Below are 17,346 nucleotides of genomic sequence, written 5' to 3'. Positions count from 1 at the left end.
AACATGTTTCCAACTCGATTTTTGATGAACAAGACTCAGTTATAAGGCAAAAACTTTTCAAAACTTTTTCTATGGGCTGATTCATATAAAGGTGTTTGATATTAAAGTATGCTGCTCTGAAGTCTCACCACAAACTGTGAAATATGTAAGGGTTAATGCCTGACAAGGTGTCCAATTATCAGGGATTAATGGACGATGTGGAGGCCTGAGCCGTCCTCCGTGAAGTCCAGTTTTGCAAAGAGGAATGGAGTAAAATTGCAGAGTCCGGATGTTTGAGCTTGACTGAGACCTATCCACACAGACTCAGAACTGTGATTGCACGAAAGGTGACTCTACTAAATACTGACTCAAAGGGGGTAAATATTTATACAGTCACCTTACTACTTTGTAGAAATCTGTATTTTCCTTTGCAGTCAAGAGGTTTGTATTAATCAAAAAAGCCAAATTATATTGACAACGATTGATTTATAAAACCAGTAGAAGGGTAAAGCATCCAAGGGTGAATACTTTATCTTTAATTGCCAAATGCTAAATTTTACAAACTAGCATGGTGCTAGCTGTTTCAGTCTGTTTGGTAAGATTTTAAAGTTTTATTGGCAAAAACTAAACCAAAGAGATAAAAGAGGCAAAAATTCTCCTTGAAGATACCAGGAACCAAAGCACGCTTTTTCTCGAATGTCTTATTCTGCTCAATAAAAATCTTTGAACTGCTGGTATGAAATATTAAATCCTCCATCCAAAAAAGATTTTGTTTTAGTGATGCATCAGTCAGTAAAATGAGATGAAACTTCAGTTCTGAGCATTACAAAAGAGTTTAATCTTTTATAAAACCTCCATTATAACAAAGCAACAGATCAAACCATTCCTGACATATGAAACTTAAAACAATGGCACATTCAGCTTCCTGATCTCGGAAATATTGTCACTGTATTTTTGCAGGCTATGTTTCCTGGTGTTTTTTTTTAATTACACTACATTATAGTACAAAAATCTCTCCACATGTAAAAATATGTCTCAGTTCCTGAGATATAAACGTGCCAGAAGAGGATCTCTTTGGTTATAAAGCATGAGTGGAGAGCTCTCTGCTGTGGTAGTTTTTCTTCTCTCACATATAAATAATGCTCTTTCTAATATTTTGGGTGCAGGACCCTGACGATCTGTCCGTCTGCCCTCTTGGTGTCCAGCCACTTCCCACAGAGGAAGATGGTGGTGACACCGTTGGCCGTATTTGTGACTTCGACACGATCCAGGAGCCAGCCGGGGCTCAGACCAGAGTTATCGTGCTCTACTCGAACTTTCTGCAGCTCCCCCATGTCCAGCATCTCCAGGACGAAACGGTCCGTCTGCTCACGCTCGAAAAGGTTACGAAACTTCTGCCTCAGCTGCCGGCGGCCCGAGTCTCCGTTTGAGCCGTAGACGGTGATGAAAACATTGGCATCTGTACCCGCTCCCTTCTCATCGCCCGTGATAACGATTATCTCGTACTTGACAGGCACAAGGCTTCGAGCTTTACTGGCAAAGCTTTCAATGGCCTTTGTGCACTCAAAGGTCAAGAAATCATCCCTTTTTGGAGAGAGAGGGATGGCGGCTTTACAGCTGAAGATGTACCTGAGGGTGTGAGGATACAGAAAACATGTCTATACTGACAAATAGTGCTGCAGAAAGAAAGAAAAATGAGCTCTGCATTCACCACTTACTGTGTCAGAGGAATAAAAATACCAAACATGTTTGATAAAACGTTTTTTTCCACTGTGACTTTGAGCACTGTGTAAATATGAGCTGTAACGGTTGTCTTACTTGTTTCCCAGCTCCCTTTCAGTGACGACGATCTCCTCCACGAACCAGAAAACCTCCCCCTTCACCTTCTTCCCATCCTTTGGTGTGTGGCCCAGACAGATACCAACAATGTCGCCTAAATTCTTGGATGAAAACTCGAACCTGTCGACATTCCCCCTAAAAAAAGAGAAAAATGAGCATGCGAAAGTGAGCAGCTTTTCTTTTAAATTAGGCCAAATGCTTTAAATTCAAGTCACTGCAGATGAATTTTCTTCGACGTGATGTAATGTCATAACAGAGGATTGCACCATTGCTCTGAGCTCGAGTGTGTGCTGCCGTTGGGATTATCAAAATGAGTGTAAAGGTAGAATAAGAGGGAGAGAAAGCACATTACTTTAAGCTTCTTCATGCACTAAGGTTGTAGCTCATTGAGTTAATCTGGAACACAAGTACCCACCGCAGGAACCTCTTCTTCTTTGAGGAGTTCTCCATTACGAATTCTTTTGATCGGCCCTTCTTCCCCTCGAGTACGATCCAGGCATTTTCTTTGGTTTCAGCATCCACCATGTCTCCAGTAGTGGTGCAAATTTCATACTCTTTAAGAGAGAGAAAATAGGTGCTTAAACTTCACCGTCCTTACGATTACTGTAATATTTCAGGGCAAACTTTAAAATCTAAGAATTTACACAAACATACAAGAGATCATCTGAAACAACCCCCCCCCCCCCTTTTTTTTTAACCATATTTCCATTCTCTTTGTAGAAGCTTCAACAGTATGGTTTGGTTTTGTTTGTCAGCATCTTTGTTTACTACTGAAAAGCCATCTGACTTTAGCTGTTTCACATTAAAAGGATTGTAAAACAGTGGCTTTTAAAAAAGCAGATAGAAACTGACTAGAACCTGGTCTGATCATCGTGGATCCTTTAAATAAATCACAGATCCATTACTGCAGTTCTTGCTGATATACAGTGCTTAAGAGATTTATTAGACCACCCTAACCCTAACCAAAGTAAGGTTTGTGCCACAGCTGCCCCAAATCAACAGCACTGGTAATTACCAAAATCATTTTTTATGTTTCTGCAATGGTTAATACACCAATATGTAGAAGCTCTTTAACCCAAATGATATTTTCAATGCTAAAATATAATTATTATTGTTATCCATGAATTTTCAAATTTACTGATTTACAAAAAAACTGAAAAAATAGTAAAGCACATTAATATTTCTTGATGCATTCCTGAACAGAAAAATGAGTTTTAGTGGTTAAATGTTATGCTTGATTAATTTCTGACATCTCAGAGAAGCCCAGTGAGCCGGCTCAGATTTGGGTGAATTCAGTTTGAAATTCCTTATTCCTGTTCAAAATGGTAAAACGTGGAAAGCTCCATATTAAAGCACTTCATGTTGCAGCTGTGGCATAAACCTTACTTTGGGTGGTGGTCTAATAAATTTGTTAAGCACTGTATATTCTGCTTTATTTCAAACAAGCAGCACTGTTTGGTGTTATGTCTTTGCAGTTGCCATCATGTTAACAGTCTGGTTTAAAAAACAAATTTGATCCACAGAGATTTTTTAATTGGTAAAAACATTACAAAATGTGTTTTTTTTTTCATAAATCTACTTTGATTGGATTAATAAACCAATCATAGTCAATACAATTTGGCTTTTTTACTACAAAGTTATGTCAATTAAATAAAAATACAAGCATTTTAAGTAAAATAAGTGCATAAATATTCACCCAGTTCAAGTCAGTATTTAGTAGAGTCACCTTTGGCTGTAATCACAGCTCTGAGTCTGTGTGGATTGGTCTCAGGCTTGTACATCTGGACTCTGAAATTTTACTTCTTTGCTAAACTGCTCAAGTTCTGTCAGGCTGCACAGGGATCCAGCCCTTTTCAATCCAGCCACAAATTCTCTACTGGATTGAGGTCTGGGCTTTGACTCAACCACTCCAGAACATTGACCTTCTTGTCCTGAAACCATTTCTGTGTAGCTTTTGCTTTCTGTATGCTTCAGGTCACTGTATAACTGGATATTGCAGGCTGAATAAGACTGTCCTCCAGGGTTTCCCAATATTTCACTGGATTCATTTTATCCCCTACCTTTACAAGTCTTCCAGGGCGGACTGCCAAGAGGCATCCCCACAGCATGATGTTGCCACCCCCTTGTTTCACAGTAGAGATGGTGTGTTTGTGGTGATGTGCAGTGTTTGGTGTCTTGTCTGGTGGCCATAAAGCTCCATTTTGGTCTCATCAGACCAGAGAACTTTCTTCCACTTGATCATGGAGTCTCCCACATGCCTCTTGGTGAACTCTAGTCCAGATTTGATCTGAGTTTTCTCCAACAGTGGCTTTCTCTTTGCCACTGGTGAAGAACCCGGCCAACAGTTGTTGTCTGCAGAGTCTCTCCCATCTCAGCTGCTGAAGCTTGGAACTCCTTCAGAGTATGTACGGAGGGGGATCTTTAGAGCCTTGGATGTTTTTTGTATCCATTCCCTGACTTATACTTTTCAATAACATTTTCTCTGATTTGTTTGGAGTGTTCTTTTGTGTTTACAGTGTAATGGTAGCCAGGAATACTGATAAACCAGTGACTGAAGATTCCAGACACAGGCGTCCACCAATTGCCTGGACCTCTGTTGAATAAGATCAGTCACTTTAAAGGGGGTGAATATTTATGCAGTCACTTATTTTACATTTCTTTGTAGAAATTGTTTTATTATTCTAAAAAGTGAAGTTATATTGATCATAATTTATTTATAAAATCAATACAAGGGTAAAACATCAAAGTGGGTGAATACTTTTTATAGACCATTTATTTCTATGATCTTCATGGATGATTTTAAATGATTTGAAGGATGAGAAAAACACAAATAAATCAAATCTGTTCTGAAAAAAAGTACAAAATGGTGGATTTTTGTCTCTGTTTGAGGAGGATTAATGCCAGGGTCAGCGTCACCTCTTTGCCTGTTTCTTGATTGATCAGGCTGATCTGCAGCACTAATCCACACCAAAGGTGCTGCAAAATCACTCTGAACAGATTTATGTTGAATGATACGGTCTTACTTGTCTTCTCGTCGAGATCTAAGTAGTCGTTGTTAGCACAGGCCAGCTCTCTCATTATCTGTCCATCATCGTCATTTTTGGCAAGCCAGCGATCACAGGGGAAACGAAATGTTTTGTCCATGGTCTCATCCTTCACATCAACATAATCCAGGTGCCAGCCTGGGGCAGGACCTAGAGGTAATGGAAAAACAAACAAAAATAAAAACAGCTAAGTTAAAAGGGTACTTGTATTTTAAAGTCAGGCTGTAAGAGGCTCCTGTCAATAGTAAATGTATAAACTACAGGAGGTGCCGATCAGTGCGGACCCTTTAAGGGGAGACCAGCCAGAGTGTCAACAAGGAAGGCAGGCTATATATGAGTGCAGAAGAGGCCATTTTAACCAGTGGTTAAGGTGTACGCTACATTCAGAAATTTCTACTACTTCACCTACTTTTTTAGCACCAACATACATGATGTCTAGGATACAAACCTCAAGGAGCTGGAAAAAAGTGGGACAGGATGCCAGAACAGGACTGAAACTGCGTGTCTGAGTTCTTTCTGACCAAGCCCAGCCTCTCAGTGAGACATTACAGTAACAGTTACATCATACGGACATCATTTACTCAGCTCAGTCTGACCGTGTGTATAGATTGCTGACCTGAGTTGTCGTGCCACACTCGTACTTTGGAGAGCTCTCCCATGCTAAGGATATCCGGGAAGCGAAACGTGTCCATCTGCTTGCGCTCAAACTTGTTGGACTTGTTGCATTCTTTTAACGCCAGTGTCCCAGTGTCTCCGTTCTCTCCGAAAACGATGATCCATACGTTGGCGTCGGTGCCTGCCCCTGAAGATGAAGGAAAATGAGCCGAGTAGGAAAAAAGTAAGGTTATCTGATTCCAGTGGCGTGCACAGACTTTTTCAAGGGCGGGGGCGAAAAGAAAAAAAAAGGGCACATACAGCGCGTTCTCACCACTGAAGAGGGCACTAAGTTTGGCTTGTTTTTGAGGGCAATTTAGACATGTTTATATGTTATACAAATGGCACATTATATAGCCTTAAAACAGACCAACTAGACAGACTACTCAAGTTAGAGTCCTATTCATAAACTAACTTTAGTCATAAGCTGTGAATGTGGTCATACTCATGCTAAGGCCATTAGCCCTGAACAGTGCTGAAGTACACTTGTCTCCCTTCCTCATTACCCTCCTGGCCTGCTCTCACACTGCTCCAAGCCCAACCATGCCTGAGTATGGAAAGCAGGCTACATATCGGTGCATCTGTCCATGATGGCGCAAAAACCACCATGTAATACTACTATTACTGTGTTTGATTGGCCAGCCAACTGCCGGGTTTGGCCCCCGGGCCTTGGGTTTGACACCCCTGCTCTAGGGGAAAGTCAAGAGGAAGATGAGAGACAGCAGACTCAACAATCCAGACCAGCTGAAGGCTGCTATCAGAGCAACCTGGGCTTCATAACACCCCAACAGTGCCGCAGACTGATCGCCTCAATGACAAGTCGCATAGATCTAGGAAAGGAAAGGGAGCTCCAACCATCCACATTATTTTACGGAAGGTCAACATTTCTATAGCATTAATCCTTTTCCTGATATTCTGATATTATGAGATGGATGATTTTTTATTTTATTTTTTTTACTTATAAGCCGTAGTCATCAAGATTAAAACAAAAAAGGTCTTGAAGTATTTCCCTTTGTATGAAATGAATCTAGAACATTTGGAAGTGTTCTCTCTTGAATTAAATCACAGGATAAAATTAACTTTTTCATGAGATTCTATTTTTTTAGATGCACCTGTAAAATCAGCTGTCAGGTAGGTTGAATTCTGATCTGCTGCTACACAACCAGATTTCTTCTTGCAGTCAGTGGAGGCGCCTCCTGCTGGCCACTGACTATAATGCAGGTTGACAACACTCCAACACTTCTGATACCATGATGCAAAGTTTACTCTAATTGAGCTTTAACTGCTCCTCCATAAGTATCTTATACATTTTTCTGACTAATAGGTGAAATGAATTAATGTTTAAAGACAAAACATAAAAGGCCAAATCTCTCAAGAGCAATGGAGTGTGGTGGTTATGAATTTTAAAATGCATGCTTTCATGTGAATGCTTTTAACTGCAATGCACATAAAGTATTGCAGGAATGTTAACTTATTTGTTGAAATAAATACTGAGATTGCAAAGCCCTGGGGAAACTCTTCAGCCTACAACCAACCACATTATGCAAGGGAGTAAATGAGAAGCAAAGGGTGCTGCATTCTCTGACTCAGACAGCAAATCTGTGATTCCTCTGAGCTCCATATTCTCATTTAAGTAAGTTAGATGTAAGTGAATGTATATGGCGAGCAGAAACCTCACTCAGACTGCAGCATTTTTTCTGTGGCCTAGTTTTTAGAAGTTCTGGTATTTTTAAAGCAACTTCAGGACTTCTCTGTTGTTTTTTTTCCACATGCATGCATACCTGCTTTTCGTATCATAGCCATTGGACTGTACGTGTACACCCCTTCATGATAATCCCATAGGACACCATTACCTTATGCAGAGTGGTGTCTATGATATGTCTGCGTGTGTCTGAGTCAAACAGCCAGGCTCATTATTCCTCCCCCAGCCTCAGTGATGCCACACGGCTACATCTTAGCTCCCAGTAACCGCCAAGGGCAGAGAGCGGCCCTTTGAAGTCGGCTCAGACTTCTTGCTATGTTATCGTATTGATCAGCAGCGCTGCTGAACTGCAGGAAAATTCTGCACTCAAAGGAGCAAAAGGAGCAAAGCTGTGGAAGGTTTCCGAAGAGGATTTCATGTCAGAGTAAAATGTGAAAAATAATTCCACTTTCGCTTGAAGGAAAAAGTGAACTTTTACATGATATTCTCATTTTTTGAGATGCACTTGTATGTCTGATAAAACGATTACAGAAACACTAGAAGTGTCACTTCTTTCTAACAAACAACATAAAGCAATCATACACAGTGCACATTGTTTTACGAAAGTAAAATAAAAATCTTCTCTGTCTGCAGGAGGACAAATGACGACCTGATTTGTTGTCAACGGGCTTGTAGTATAAGTAACAAAAATAAAATAACTGTTCATAACCAGAATAACTGATAAATATTTTACAGTCTGCTGACTTGTCTTACCTGCACAGTCACTAGTCTTGACCTGTATAATGTAGGTGGTGAGCTCCACCATCGTCTCCCCGTCCACCACTGCAGCCATCTCACAGATCATGGTTCTCTTTGGTCCTCTTGTCTTGGAGAGCCACTCCTCGTAGGTGAACACGGACACCTCTTCTGAAGTCAAGTTACGTGTGATCACCTGGAAACCAAGAATGTGCTCTTTATATACACTATATTGCCAAAAGTATTCACTCACCCATCCAAATAATGTAAATCAGGTGTTCCAATCACTTCCATGTCCACAGGTGTATAAAATCAAGCACCTAGGCATGCAGACTGTTTCTACAAACATCTGTGAAAGAATGGGTCGCTCTCAGGAGCTCAGTGAATTCCAGCGTGGTACTGTGATAGGATGCCTCCTGTGCAACACTGTGTGACAGCCAGCTGATTTGCTCTAAGCGTGCTAGGCTAGTCGCCTTCATGCTGCCTTATTTTAACTACTCTTGCCTGACTTTGCTCTGCCACTCTCGTTGCCAGCTGCTTTTGCAACCCTCCTCCACCCCAGCTACTCCTTTATTCTGCTTCTGACTTAATCAGAGTCATTATGTTGTCACTGATGCCTGCTCTACTCTGGATGTTGCTGCTTCTCTCCCTGCCTTCTTGACCCAGAAGGATTCATCCCTTTGTCAACCACTGTAGATAAAAAGTGATGGTGGATAAGTGCGCTGTCACCAGCTGTCAGATTAAAGACACTAATGTGATTTGAATATGTAAACAAACTCCTTCTCCGTCCGACTGGCAGATCATTAGTCCTGGGAAACATTTCATTACTGGTCGTAGACTCGGCTGCAGGCCGCCCACACCCGTGCTAGCTCTCCACTCTGCATATTTATTGGGGCAGATTACTATGCTGGCACTTTGCCCAGTGCACTGTTGTGTCCATTTCAATACTGAGTCCCAGCAATCCATAAAGGCAGCACATCTGCTTGTGATGCTGAACACACAAAGCTCTGTGCAGGGTCGAATCAAGGAGAAGTTTGCAGCCGCTGAGTCCCAGGCACGGACAGACAGGGCTGGGTATTGTTCCTGACTGCTCTGCTGCTCTGCAGGCATGGTGCCTTTAGCTGGGAAGACATTTGCATAGGAAATGTGTTCTGTTTCATCAGAGCGTTTGGCCTGAGACATCAGACTGAATTTGGAGGTGAGCAGTGATTTGTCCTCACAGGGTCAGCTACAAAGATAAAGTACTGAACCGTTTCTACAAACTACATATAAAGGTGCTAGTTATTTTTGCTGAACCATGCTTTATAAATATGTGATTTGTTTCACTCATTCTCCTTTGAAGAAAACTGAAAATGAAATCCTCCCTCTGTACACTGACTACAGAGACAGACAAGGCTCATTACTGAGCTTTTCTTTGTGTCTGCTTCTGTGATGCCAGCCACGACAGCATGATGAATAAAATGGGTCAATATGCTCACTCCAGGAACTCTGAACCCCGTTGCGAGTGTGTGTGTGTGTCTGTGTCTTTGTGGGTGGGTGAATCATTGACCGCTCTCCCACTGGAAGGGATAGATTTGTGTGTGTGAGTGTCTGTGTGATATAATAGACTGAATGATCCTGTGACCTACAGCATACAGAGCTGGGGTAAATATACAAACCTATGACGGCTCTGTACTATTGATTTTGGAAGAAGCTCGCTGTTATATTTCTGCTTTTTCTACTAGTTTTGATGTTTTATAGATGAGATCTGCTGTTTGTTCTTGATAAGAGAAATCAAATGAATGGTACATGATCAGTTTTTACTTAATTTACCTGAAGCATCTTTTTGTTTTAGTTCTTGAAATTTTGTTAATCTTAAAGAAGACACAGATTTCCCTATGATTCAGCATTTCACGGCTACAGAGCAGCTAGGCTAATGATCATGCATTTAATTCTGTTATACCAGTTGGGCTGCTGTGTTAAATGTGAATAAAAATGGAATGCAGTGATTTGTGAATCTCTTAAACCCATGTAATATTCACAGTTGAACATGAACAACATATCAGATGTTGAAACAAAGACATTTTACCATTTCATGAAAAATATTAGCTCATTTTAAATTTGATGGCAGCAACACATCCTAAAAAAGTAGGGACTAGACAAAAAAAAAAGGCTGGAAAATAAGTGGTACTAATAAAAAGCAACTGGAGGAGCAATTTGCAACCAATCAGATAAATTGTCAACAGGGCAAATATGGGTAAATGCATCTAAAATTCAGGAAGAATTAAAAAAATATTCTTCAATGTAAAATTGTCAAGATTTATAATATCCCACCATCTACAGTTCATAATATCATCATAAAATCCAGAGAATCTGGAGAAGTCTTTGTATATAAAGGTATCATTAGATGCTTGTGATCTTTGGGCCCTCACTGTCTGTTAAAGTTTGCCGTGCTGTCCGCAAACGCAAGTCGAAACTGTATCAGTGCAGCGATCATACAAAGAAGAGGCCATATGTGCAGATGAAACCCATCCTCTCTGGGCTGAAGTTTATTCAAAATGGACTGAAGCAAAATGGAAAACTGTTCTGTGGTCAACGGAATCAAAATTTTGATTTTTTAAATTTAATTTAAACCATGGATGCCATGTCCTGTGGACTAAAGAGGAGCAGGACCATCCAGGCTGTTATCAGCACACAGTTCTAAAGCCTGCATCTCTGATGGATGCTGCATCAGTGCCAATGGTGTAGGCAGCTTACAAAACTCTAGATACTGGTCTCCTCACTCTCCAGATGTTTTGTGAGGGGTCTGGCTGAAGATCTTACCTCTCTCACAGCCACTCCTGCAGACCATTTGCTTGAGACCCCAACTATGTCTGGATGGAAATACGTGCTAAAACTTTTGAAATAAAATCGGATTACTCTTCCGTTTAGGGTTAGAGTAAAGGCAAAGGTAATGGTTAGGACACCTTAATGTTAAAAAGCTGACCTGCAAAACATTTAATAAAGCAGAGTAAACCGTCTGCTTACAGGAAAAAACGAACCCTCCATGACAACATTTGAACGCAGCAAATGTAGCTTACAAATCTCTATTAGCTGTGTAAGCTACTTAGATAATGTAGCTACATAGCTGATGTGGCTAAAGCTAAACTCACAAAGACGTTTCAAAGGCTATGTAAGTTATGTAACCTATTTAGCTTATGCTGTTTGCTACAGCTAACTAAGCTACACTGGCTCATGTAATAATGTTAATTATGTAGCTAGGGTTAGCTTAAGCTAAGCTAACAGAGCTAAAACATGACACCATTTGTGTAACTTCTTTTAAAATGGGTCTATACATATTTTAATCACAGATTTGACCTTTGACCTTTTTCTTTTCTTTAGTTATGGAATGTTGTTTAGTCTGTAATGTTTGTAATGTGTTTCATGGATATAATTGCCAAACGTCCTAAAGAACAAAGTTTAATACAAAAAATATCTAAAACTAGAAATACGTTGTATCTGCAAATTACAACACTTCCTTTCTGACACAGACAGCGTCTCAGATGAACGGTCTGAGATTTAGAGAAGTACAGTTTACAGCCAGACTAACCTGGATGTTTACACTGTTGTTAAAAGAAGAGGGGATGGCACACAATGGTAAACATGGCCCTGTCCCTACTTTTTTAAAATGTGTAGCTGCTGTCAAATTCAAAATGAGCTTTTTCATGAAATGGTAAAATATCTCAGTTTCAGCATCTGGTGTGTTGTTTATCTTCTACCGTGAATACATTTGGGTCAATGAGATTGTTTTTATTTACATTTTACACGGCGCCCCAACTTTTTTGGAATTGGGGTTTTAATATTTTTATGTTTGTTCAGCAGGCACTGAGTTAACTCTAAAATCTAGACGTTCCCTCTAAAGGTGAGCTGACCTTATCCAGGAACCAGTCAGGCCGACTACCAGAGCCGTCGATTCGAAGCCTCATTTTCCGCAGTGGGGCGATGTCATCGATCTCCATGTTGAAAGTATCCTCCTGACCGCGCTCGAACCTGTTCTCCACCAGACAAGCAGCACAGAGTTTTAAAATCTCCAGCACTGTTGAATTATTCTTAAATGTTTCTGATGTGGGTGCTTTGCTACCTGTCCTCATTCTTCTGAAGCAGCATCTCCTCCGTGCTGCCGTTGGCTCCAAACACAGACATGTAGATCAGTGTGTCTGTTCCTGCGTTCTGCACGTCTCCTGTTACCACGGTGACCTCGTAGATAACCTGACAAGAGGGCATTAGACATGTTATTAATCTTATCGTCCCAGACAAGTCTTATCACCCTTACATGGTTGTCCAGATCACTGGAAAGCTTGCTAATTTCATCCTTCATCTAGAGCTTGGCAATTAATCCAAATGCAGATTAAATAGCAATGTGACCTACTGCAATTTTCAAATCGCAGAGGGTGCAATATTTCTTTGACCTGACATGTTTGGATACACCAGTTTAATACATTTTTTAAAGCAGAGATGTTTTGCTCACACATAATGCAAACATTCAAGTGCCAATATTTTCTAGAATAACTGACAAAAGTTCCTACTTTCCTTGAATATATTTGTCTTCATTAAAATAAGAAATCCATAAATTCATCATCCCCTTCATTATAATTCATATCAACTTTGCAATATAGGACAAAATAATTGCAAAAGAAATTTTTGTTAGATTGATTTGGATTTTAGGGGGAAATTTGCTTAGAAATTTTTAGGTATTTTTGCGGAAATGTATTGTCACATTTTTAGGAATTTGATTTGAATTTTTTGGGGGGTAGATTTGCTTTGAAAATAAAAATTATATTCTTGAAAATTTGATAAATTTATTTCTAAATTTTAGGTTGAATTTCTGGGGGAATTAGCTCTGAAACTTTTCTGTAATTTAATGAAAATTTGATAAATTTATTTGTACATTTTTAAGAAGTTAATCTGATTTTTTGGGGAGTGGTTGCTTTGATTTTTTTATTTTTTTTTATTTTTTGATTTTTATGAAAATTTGAGGATTTTTTCCCCAAATTTTGGGGAATTTGATTTAATTTTTTGGTGGGAAAGCTTTGTGTGTTATAATACAGAATGGTTTATAAGATGGGGAACCTGAAGAATAATCACATGTTAAATTGCAATCACAATGTTGGGCGAAAAAAATCGCAATTAGATTATTTTCCAAAATCGTTCAGCCCTACCTTCATCCACCAACTCTTAGCAAACATATACATTTTAGCCCTGACTGAATGTTGCTGTTTAAACAATAAGATTTTTAAAATCACCGTTTATCACATAATTTCTACAGATGTACGGTTTGTTTGACATTATGAGATTAACTCACTCATGATCCAGTCTGTGGAATAATTTGATTGGACAGTGGTGAATGCTCTTTGCCAAATGTCTGTGCTTTGCATCTATTTGCTCACATTAGCATACCTTCTGGGAGATAGAAACGTTCTCTGCATCAAGCACGTTGAACACTCTCGCAGTCAACCCGTCTCCTCGATCTTTGGCGAGCCAGCACTTGCAAGCAAAGATGTATTTGACCCCTTTGGTTGGCACAGCAACAGACAGCTCATCAACCAGCCAGCAGCTCTCAGGAGTGGCCCCATCATGACCGAGCTACAGGCAGGGAGAGAAACAATCACTTCCAGCAACGTGGGTGTATTTTTTTGTGTCTGTTCATATGTGTGGGTGCACAGTCCTCACTGAAACACTCCCTCTCTCTGTCCCTCACCTCGACCTTTTTGATCTCGCCCACATCTGAACTGTGGACCTCGAAGCTCTCCAGAGAGCCGGCCTCAAAGCCCTTCCTCCCGTCCGACAGGTCCAGCCACAGCCTCTCTGTCTGGGTGTGATTGGCCCCGATAATAATCACATAAGCCCTGCTGGTGGTGCTGGCATCACGCTCCAGTCCCGTACTGATGGTTACGTGGTACGGTATGACTGCACAGGAAGGAAGCAGCGCTTATTCATTCACGAGAGCAGCGTGAGATTATGCAAAGATGTTTGTGCATGAACACTGATGACAAATATTCACAGAGCAGGGGATGAATCAGGCAAGAAGTGCTCAGGATTCTTTTTTCTCTTACTTGGAAGCTCGATTTCTTCCTCCTTCTTCTTTTTGCTCTTTTTATTCATGTTGCTGTCGACACTTTTCACCATCAGAGCCGAGTTCTTCTTACTGTTCAGACCCTCTCTAACTCCTTCATAACCCTGACAGAAGACAACACAGATACACATCAGGGTGTTACCTTTCTTAAAATCTTTTTTTTTCTTTCCTCTTTAATGTCGAAGTGATAACAGATTTCTACATAACAATGTCAATTACATAAAACATATCTAATGTTTTCAGGTTAGTATTTAGTAGAGTCACCTTTGGCTGCAATCACAGCTCTGACTCTGTGTGGATAGGTCTAAATCAGGTTCAGACATCTGAATGCTGCAATTTTACTTCATTTGTTGTTGCAAAACTGCTCAAGCTCTGTCAGTTTGCACAGGGATCAGGTGTGAACATCCCTTTTCAAGTTCTGCTGTTAGATTGAAGTCTGGGCTTTGACTCGGCCACTCCAAACATTCACATTGTTGTCTTTAAACCAATTCTGTGTAGCTTTCTCTGTATACTTTGGGTCATTGTCTTGCTAGGAAATAAGTCTTCTCCCAAGCCCTAGTTCTCTTGTAGACTGAATAAGACTGTCCTCCAGGATTTTTCAATTTTTTGCCACATTCATTTTACCCTCTACCCTCACAAGCTATCCAGGGCTGGTTGCCAATAAGCATCCCCATAGCACGATGCTGCCACCCCCATGTTTAAAAGTGGGGATGGTGGGTTTGTGGTGATTTGTAGTGTTTGGTGTCCGCCAAACAATGCAGCTTGTCTGATGACCAGAAAGCACCATCTTGGTCTCAACAGGCTAGAGAACTGACAAAGAAGCGTCTCCTACATGCCGTTTGGTGAACTCTAGTCCAGATTGAACCTTAGATTTCTTCAACAGTGTCTTTCTCTTTGCCACTCTCCCATAAAGCTCTGACTGGTGAAGAACCAACAGCCAACAGTTGTTGTCTGCAGAGTCTCTCCCATCTCAGCTGCTGAAGCTTGGAACTCCTTCAGAGTAGTCATAGGTGTCTTGGTGGCCTCTCTCACTAGTCTCCTTCTTGCACGCTCACTCAGTTTGTGAGGACAGCCTGATCTTGGCAGATTTACACATGTGACATATTCCTCCCATTTCCTCATGATGGATTGAACTGATCTGCGAGGGGTTTTAACTCAAGTGGATTTATTTTTGTGTCCTTCCCCTGACTTTTCAATAATCTTTTCTGTGAGTTGCTTGGAGTGTTCTTTTGACTTCATGGTGTAACGGTAGCCGGGAATATTGGTTAACCAGTGACTGGACCTTCCAGACACAGGTGTCTTTATACTACATTTGCTTGAGACACATTCACTGCACTCAGGTGATCCTCAGTTCACTAATTGTGGGACTACTAGCACCAGTCAGCTGGACCTCTGTGGAATTAGGTCAGCCACTTTAAAGGTGGTGAATATTTGTGTAATCACTTATTTTACATTACATATTTTTATGTTATTGGCATTACTTTACCCTACATACAAGGGGGTGAATACTTCCTACAGCCACTGTTTATACATGTGTGTGTGTGAATGAAAATGGTAATCCACCTGACATGCCCTGCTGTAGATTTATGAGCTGTGGATTTGAGGTATTGATTTCTTCGATTTCCTGTTGGGGGTGTTGGAGGTGGGAGGAAAATTATTTTGTACTCCTCTGGGCTTAAAAATATTACATCTGAAAACTCCACATAACTCATAATAGCTCACTCTGAGTGTTTTCAGTGAGAACTTTTCTCATAAGAAAGGTGTCCTGATTAAAAATACACCTTTTGTCAGGTAGATGCTATTCCCTTATCGATCAAGAATCTATGCATACTATCTGAATGTCAACAACATAACCCTTATTCTAAAAGCATAAATGAACTCCTCTTTCACACAATTTCTTAGTTAATAGTTAGACTATAGGTTATTTCAGTTTTCTTTGTTCTTATCCCCTTATCACCAACTCCTTATACCTGCTGATATACAATAGTTTAAATCTAATGTTTAACGCTAGTGCACATAAACCTGCCCAAATATGCTGATAATAATTCTGATTCTTACTCTAAAGTGAGATCTGAGGTTTGCCTTGGCTTACAGAGACATTCTATCTTTGAACACAAGTCACTTCTCTATTTTTAGCCATTAAATCAATCTTTTAGTTGCAGTTGTATTTGCATATAAAACTAAAAAAGCACTCGGAGAGCACAGACCTCCGCCATCAACCCTATCTCCCAATAGTGAAAAATCCTTTAAAAAAACTCCTTGATCCGTTCCCATGTGCCCCCCACCACAGCATTCAATCTTCGGCCATTTCTGACATTTCCTGAAAAATTTCACCAAAATCCATCGCTAACTTTTTAAGTTATGTTGCTAACAAACAAACTAACTGACTAACAAACCCTGCCGATCACGTAACCTCCTTGGCGGAGGTAATTAGACTGTTGATTTTGGTTGAGTTTTTATCTACAGTAGGGTTGGGACTGACAAACAGTGCCAGACCAGGACATACAGTGCATAATTCAATTCTTAATCTCTGTCTTAATGAATGAAACAAAAACTGTTTTTGCTGTTGTTTAAAAATTGTATAAAAATGAACTAAATGACCCAGATGTCTACAAAGAACCAGATTCCTCACCACTACCAGTGAGGCTGGATGGACTTAATTCAGCCATGCTTTCTGGTGCTGGTGGACAACCACAGATTACATCAGCTGGGGCCAGCACGCTTAGCATCTACATTACCCAAGCAAACCTGAGGAGGGCATCCCAGACAACCTTCTTTTGCAGTCTGAGCTATCAGATATCCAATCATCTTTAGTAAAGATTAAGGAACCACCCCACTTAGTATGAAGGATCACCATTTAAATGCCCAAAATGGATGTTAATGCAAGATATAAAGGAGGTCTTCTCTGTCATTCTACTGGTGTTGTAATATCATGATCTTGAATAAAAATAAATAAACAATTAAGATGCATTACTGTAGGAAACAAGCTTTGTTATCAGATAGTAAAGTCTTGAGACAAACACAGATGTCTTTCTTGTTACCTTGACATAGAAAACCCTGCAAATGCGTCCATCCTCCCTCTTCCTGGACAGCCAGCGTTCACATAAGAAGAGAAAGACCTCCTCTGTATCCACGTCAACCACCTCCACCTGGTCCAAGTACCAGTCTGCACTCATCATACTGTTATCATGGCGGATTTTAATCTTGAAAACATTTCCCAGGTCGACGGCCTCCAGGGTGAACTTATCCACCTGTGGAGAGAGGAACAGAACCACCGGTGAAACAGAATGTTTATGTTGTAT

At 40.4% G+C, this 17,346-nt stretch overlaps 1 protein-coding gene across 1 annotated transcript in view; it reads right to left on the bottom strand.

The window, feature by feature from the left end:
- Positions 1-1,000: 1,000 nt before the first annotated feature.
- LOC121525485 (lipoxygenase homology domain-containing protein 1-like) overlaps positions 1,001-17,346 on the bottom strand; it is a 51,583-nt gene continuing 35,237 nt past the window's right edge. Inside the window, exons 30-41 of the mRNA XM_041811515.1 lie at positions 17,086-17,295; positions 14,025-14,148; positions 13,670-13,878; positions 13,369-13,554; positions 12,053-12,180; positions 11,844-11,961; positions 7,972-8,149; positions 5,479-5,664; positions 4,842-5,012; positions 2,234-2,372; positions 1,798-1,953; positions 1,001-1,608 (exon numbers count right to left, since the gene is read on the bottom strand). Coding sequence (XP_041667449.1) covers positions 1,128-1,608; positions 1,798-1,953; positions 2,234-2,372; positions 4,842-5,012; positions 5,479-5,664; positions 7,972-8,149; positions 11,844-11,961; positions 12,053-12,180; positions 13,369-13,554; positions 13,670-13,878; positions 14,025-14,148; positions 17,086-17,295 — 2,286 coding nt within the window. The 3' untranslated portion in view covers positions 1,001-1,127. The remainder of the gene's footprint in view (positions 1,609-1,797; positions 1,954-2,233; positions 2,373-4,841; positions 5,013-5,478; positions 5,665-7,971; positions 8,150-11,843; positions 11,962-12,052; positions 12,181-13,368; positions 13,555-13,669; positions 13,879-14,024; positions 14,149-17,085; positions 17,296-17,346) is intronic.

This window comes from Cheilinus undulatus, linkage group 17 (assembly GCF_018320785.1).
Source record: "Cheilinus undulatus linkage group 17, ASM1832078v1, whole genome shotgun sequence".
Taxonomy (NCBI): domain Eukaryota; kingdom Metazoa; phylum Chordata; class Actinopteri; order Labriformes; family Labridae; genus Cheilinus; species Cheilinus undulatus.
The sequence above is the reverse complement of the archived record's forward strand: the minus strand, read 5'-3'. Positions and strand labels throughout refer to the sequence as shown.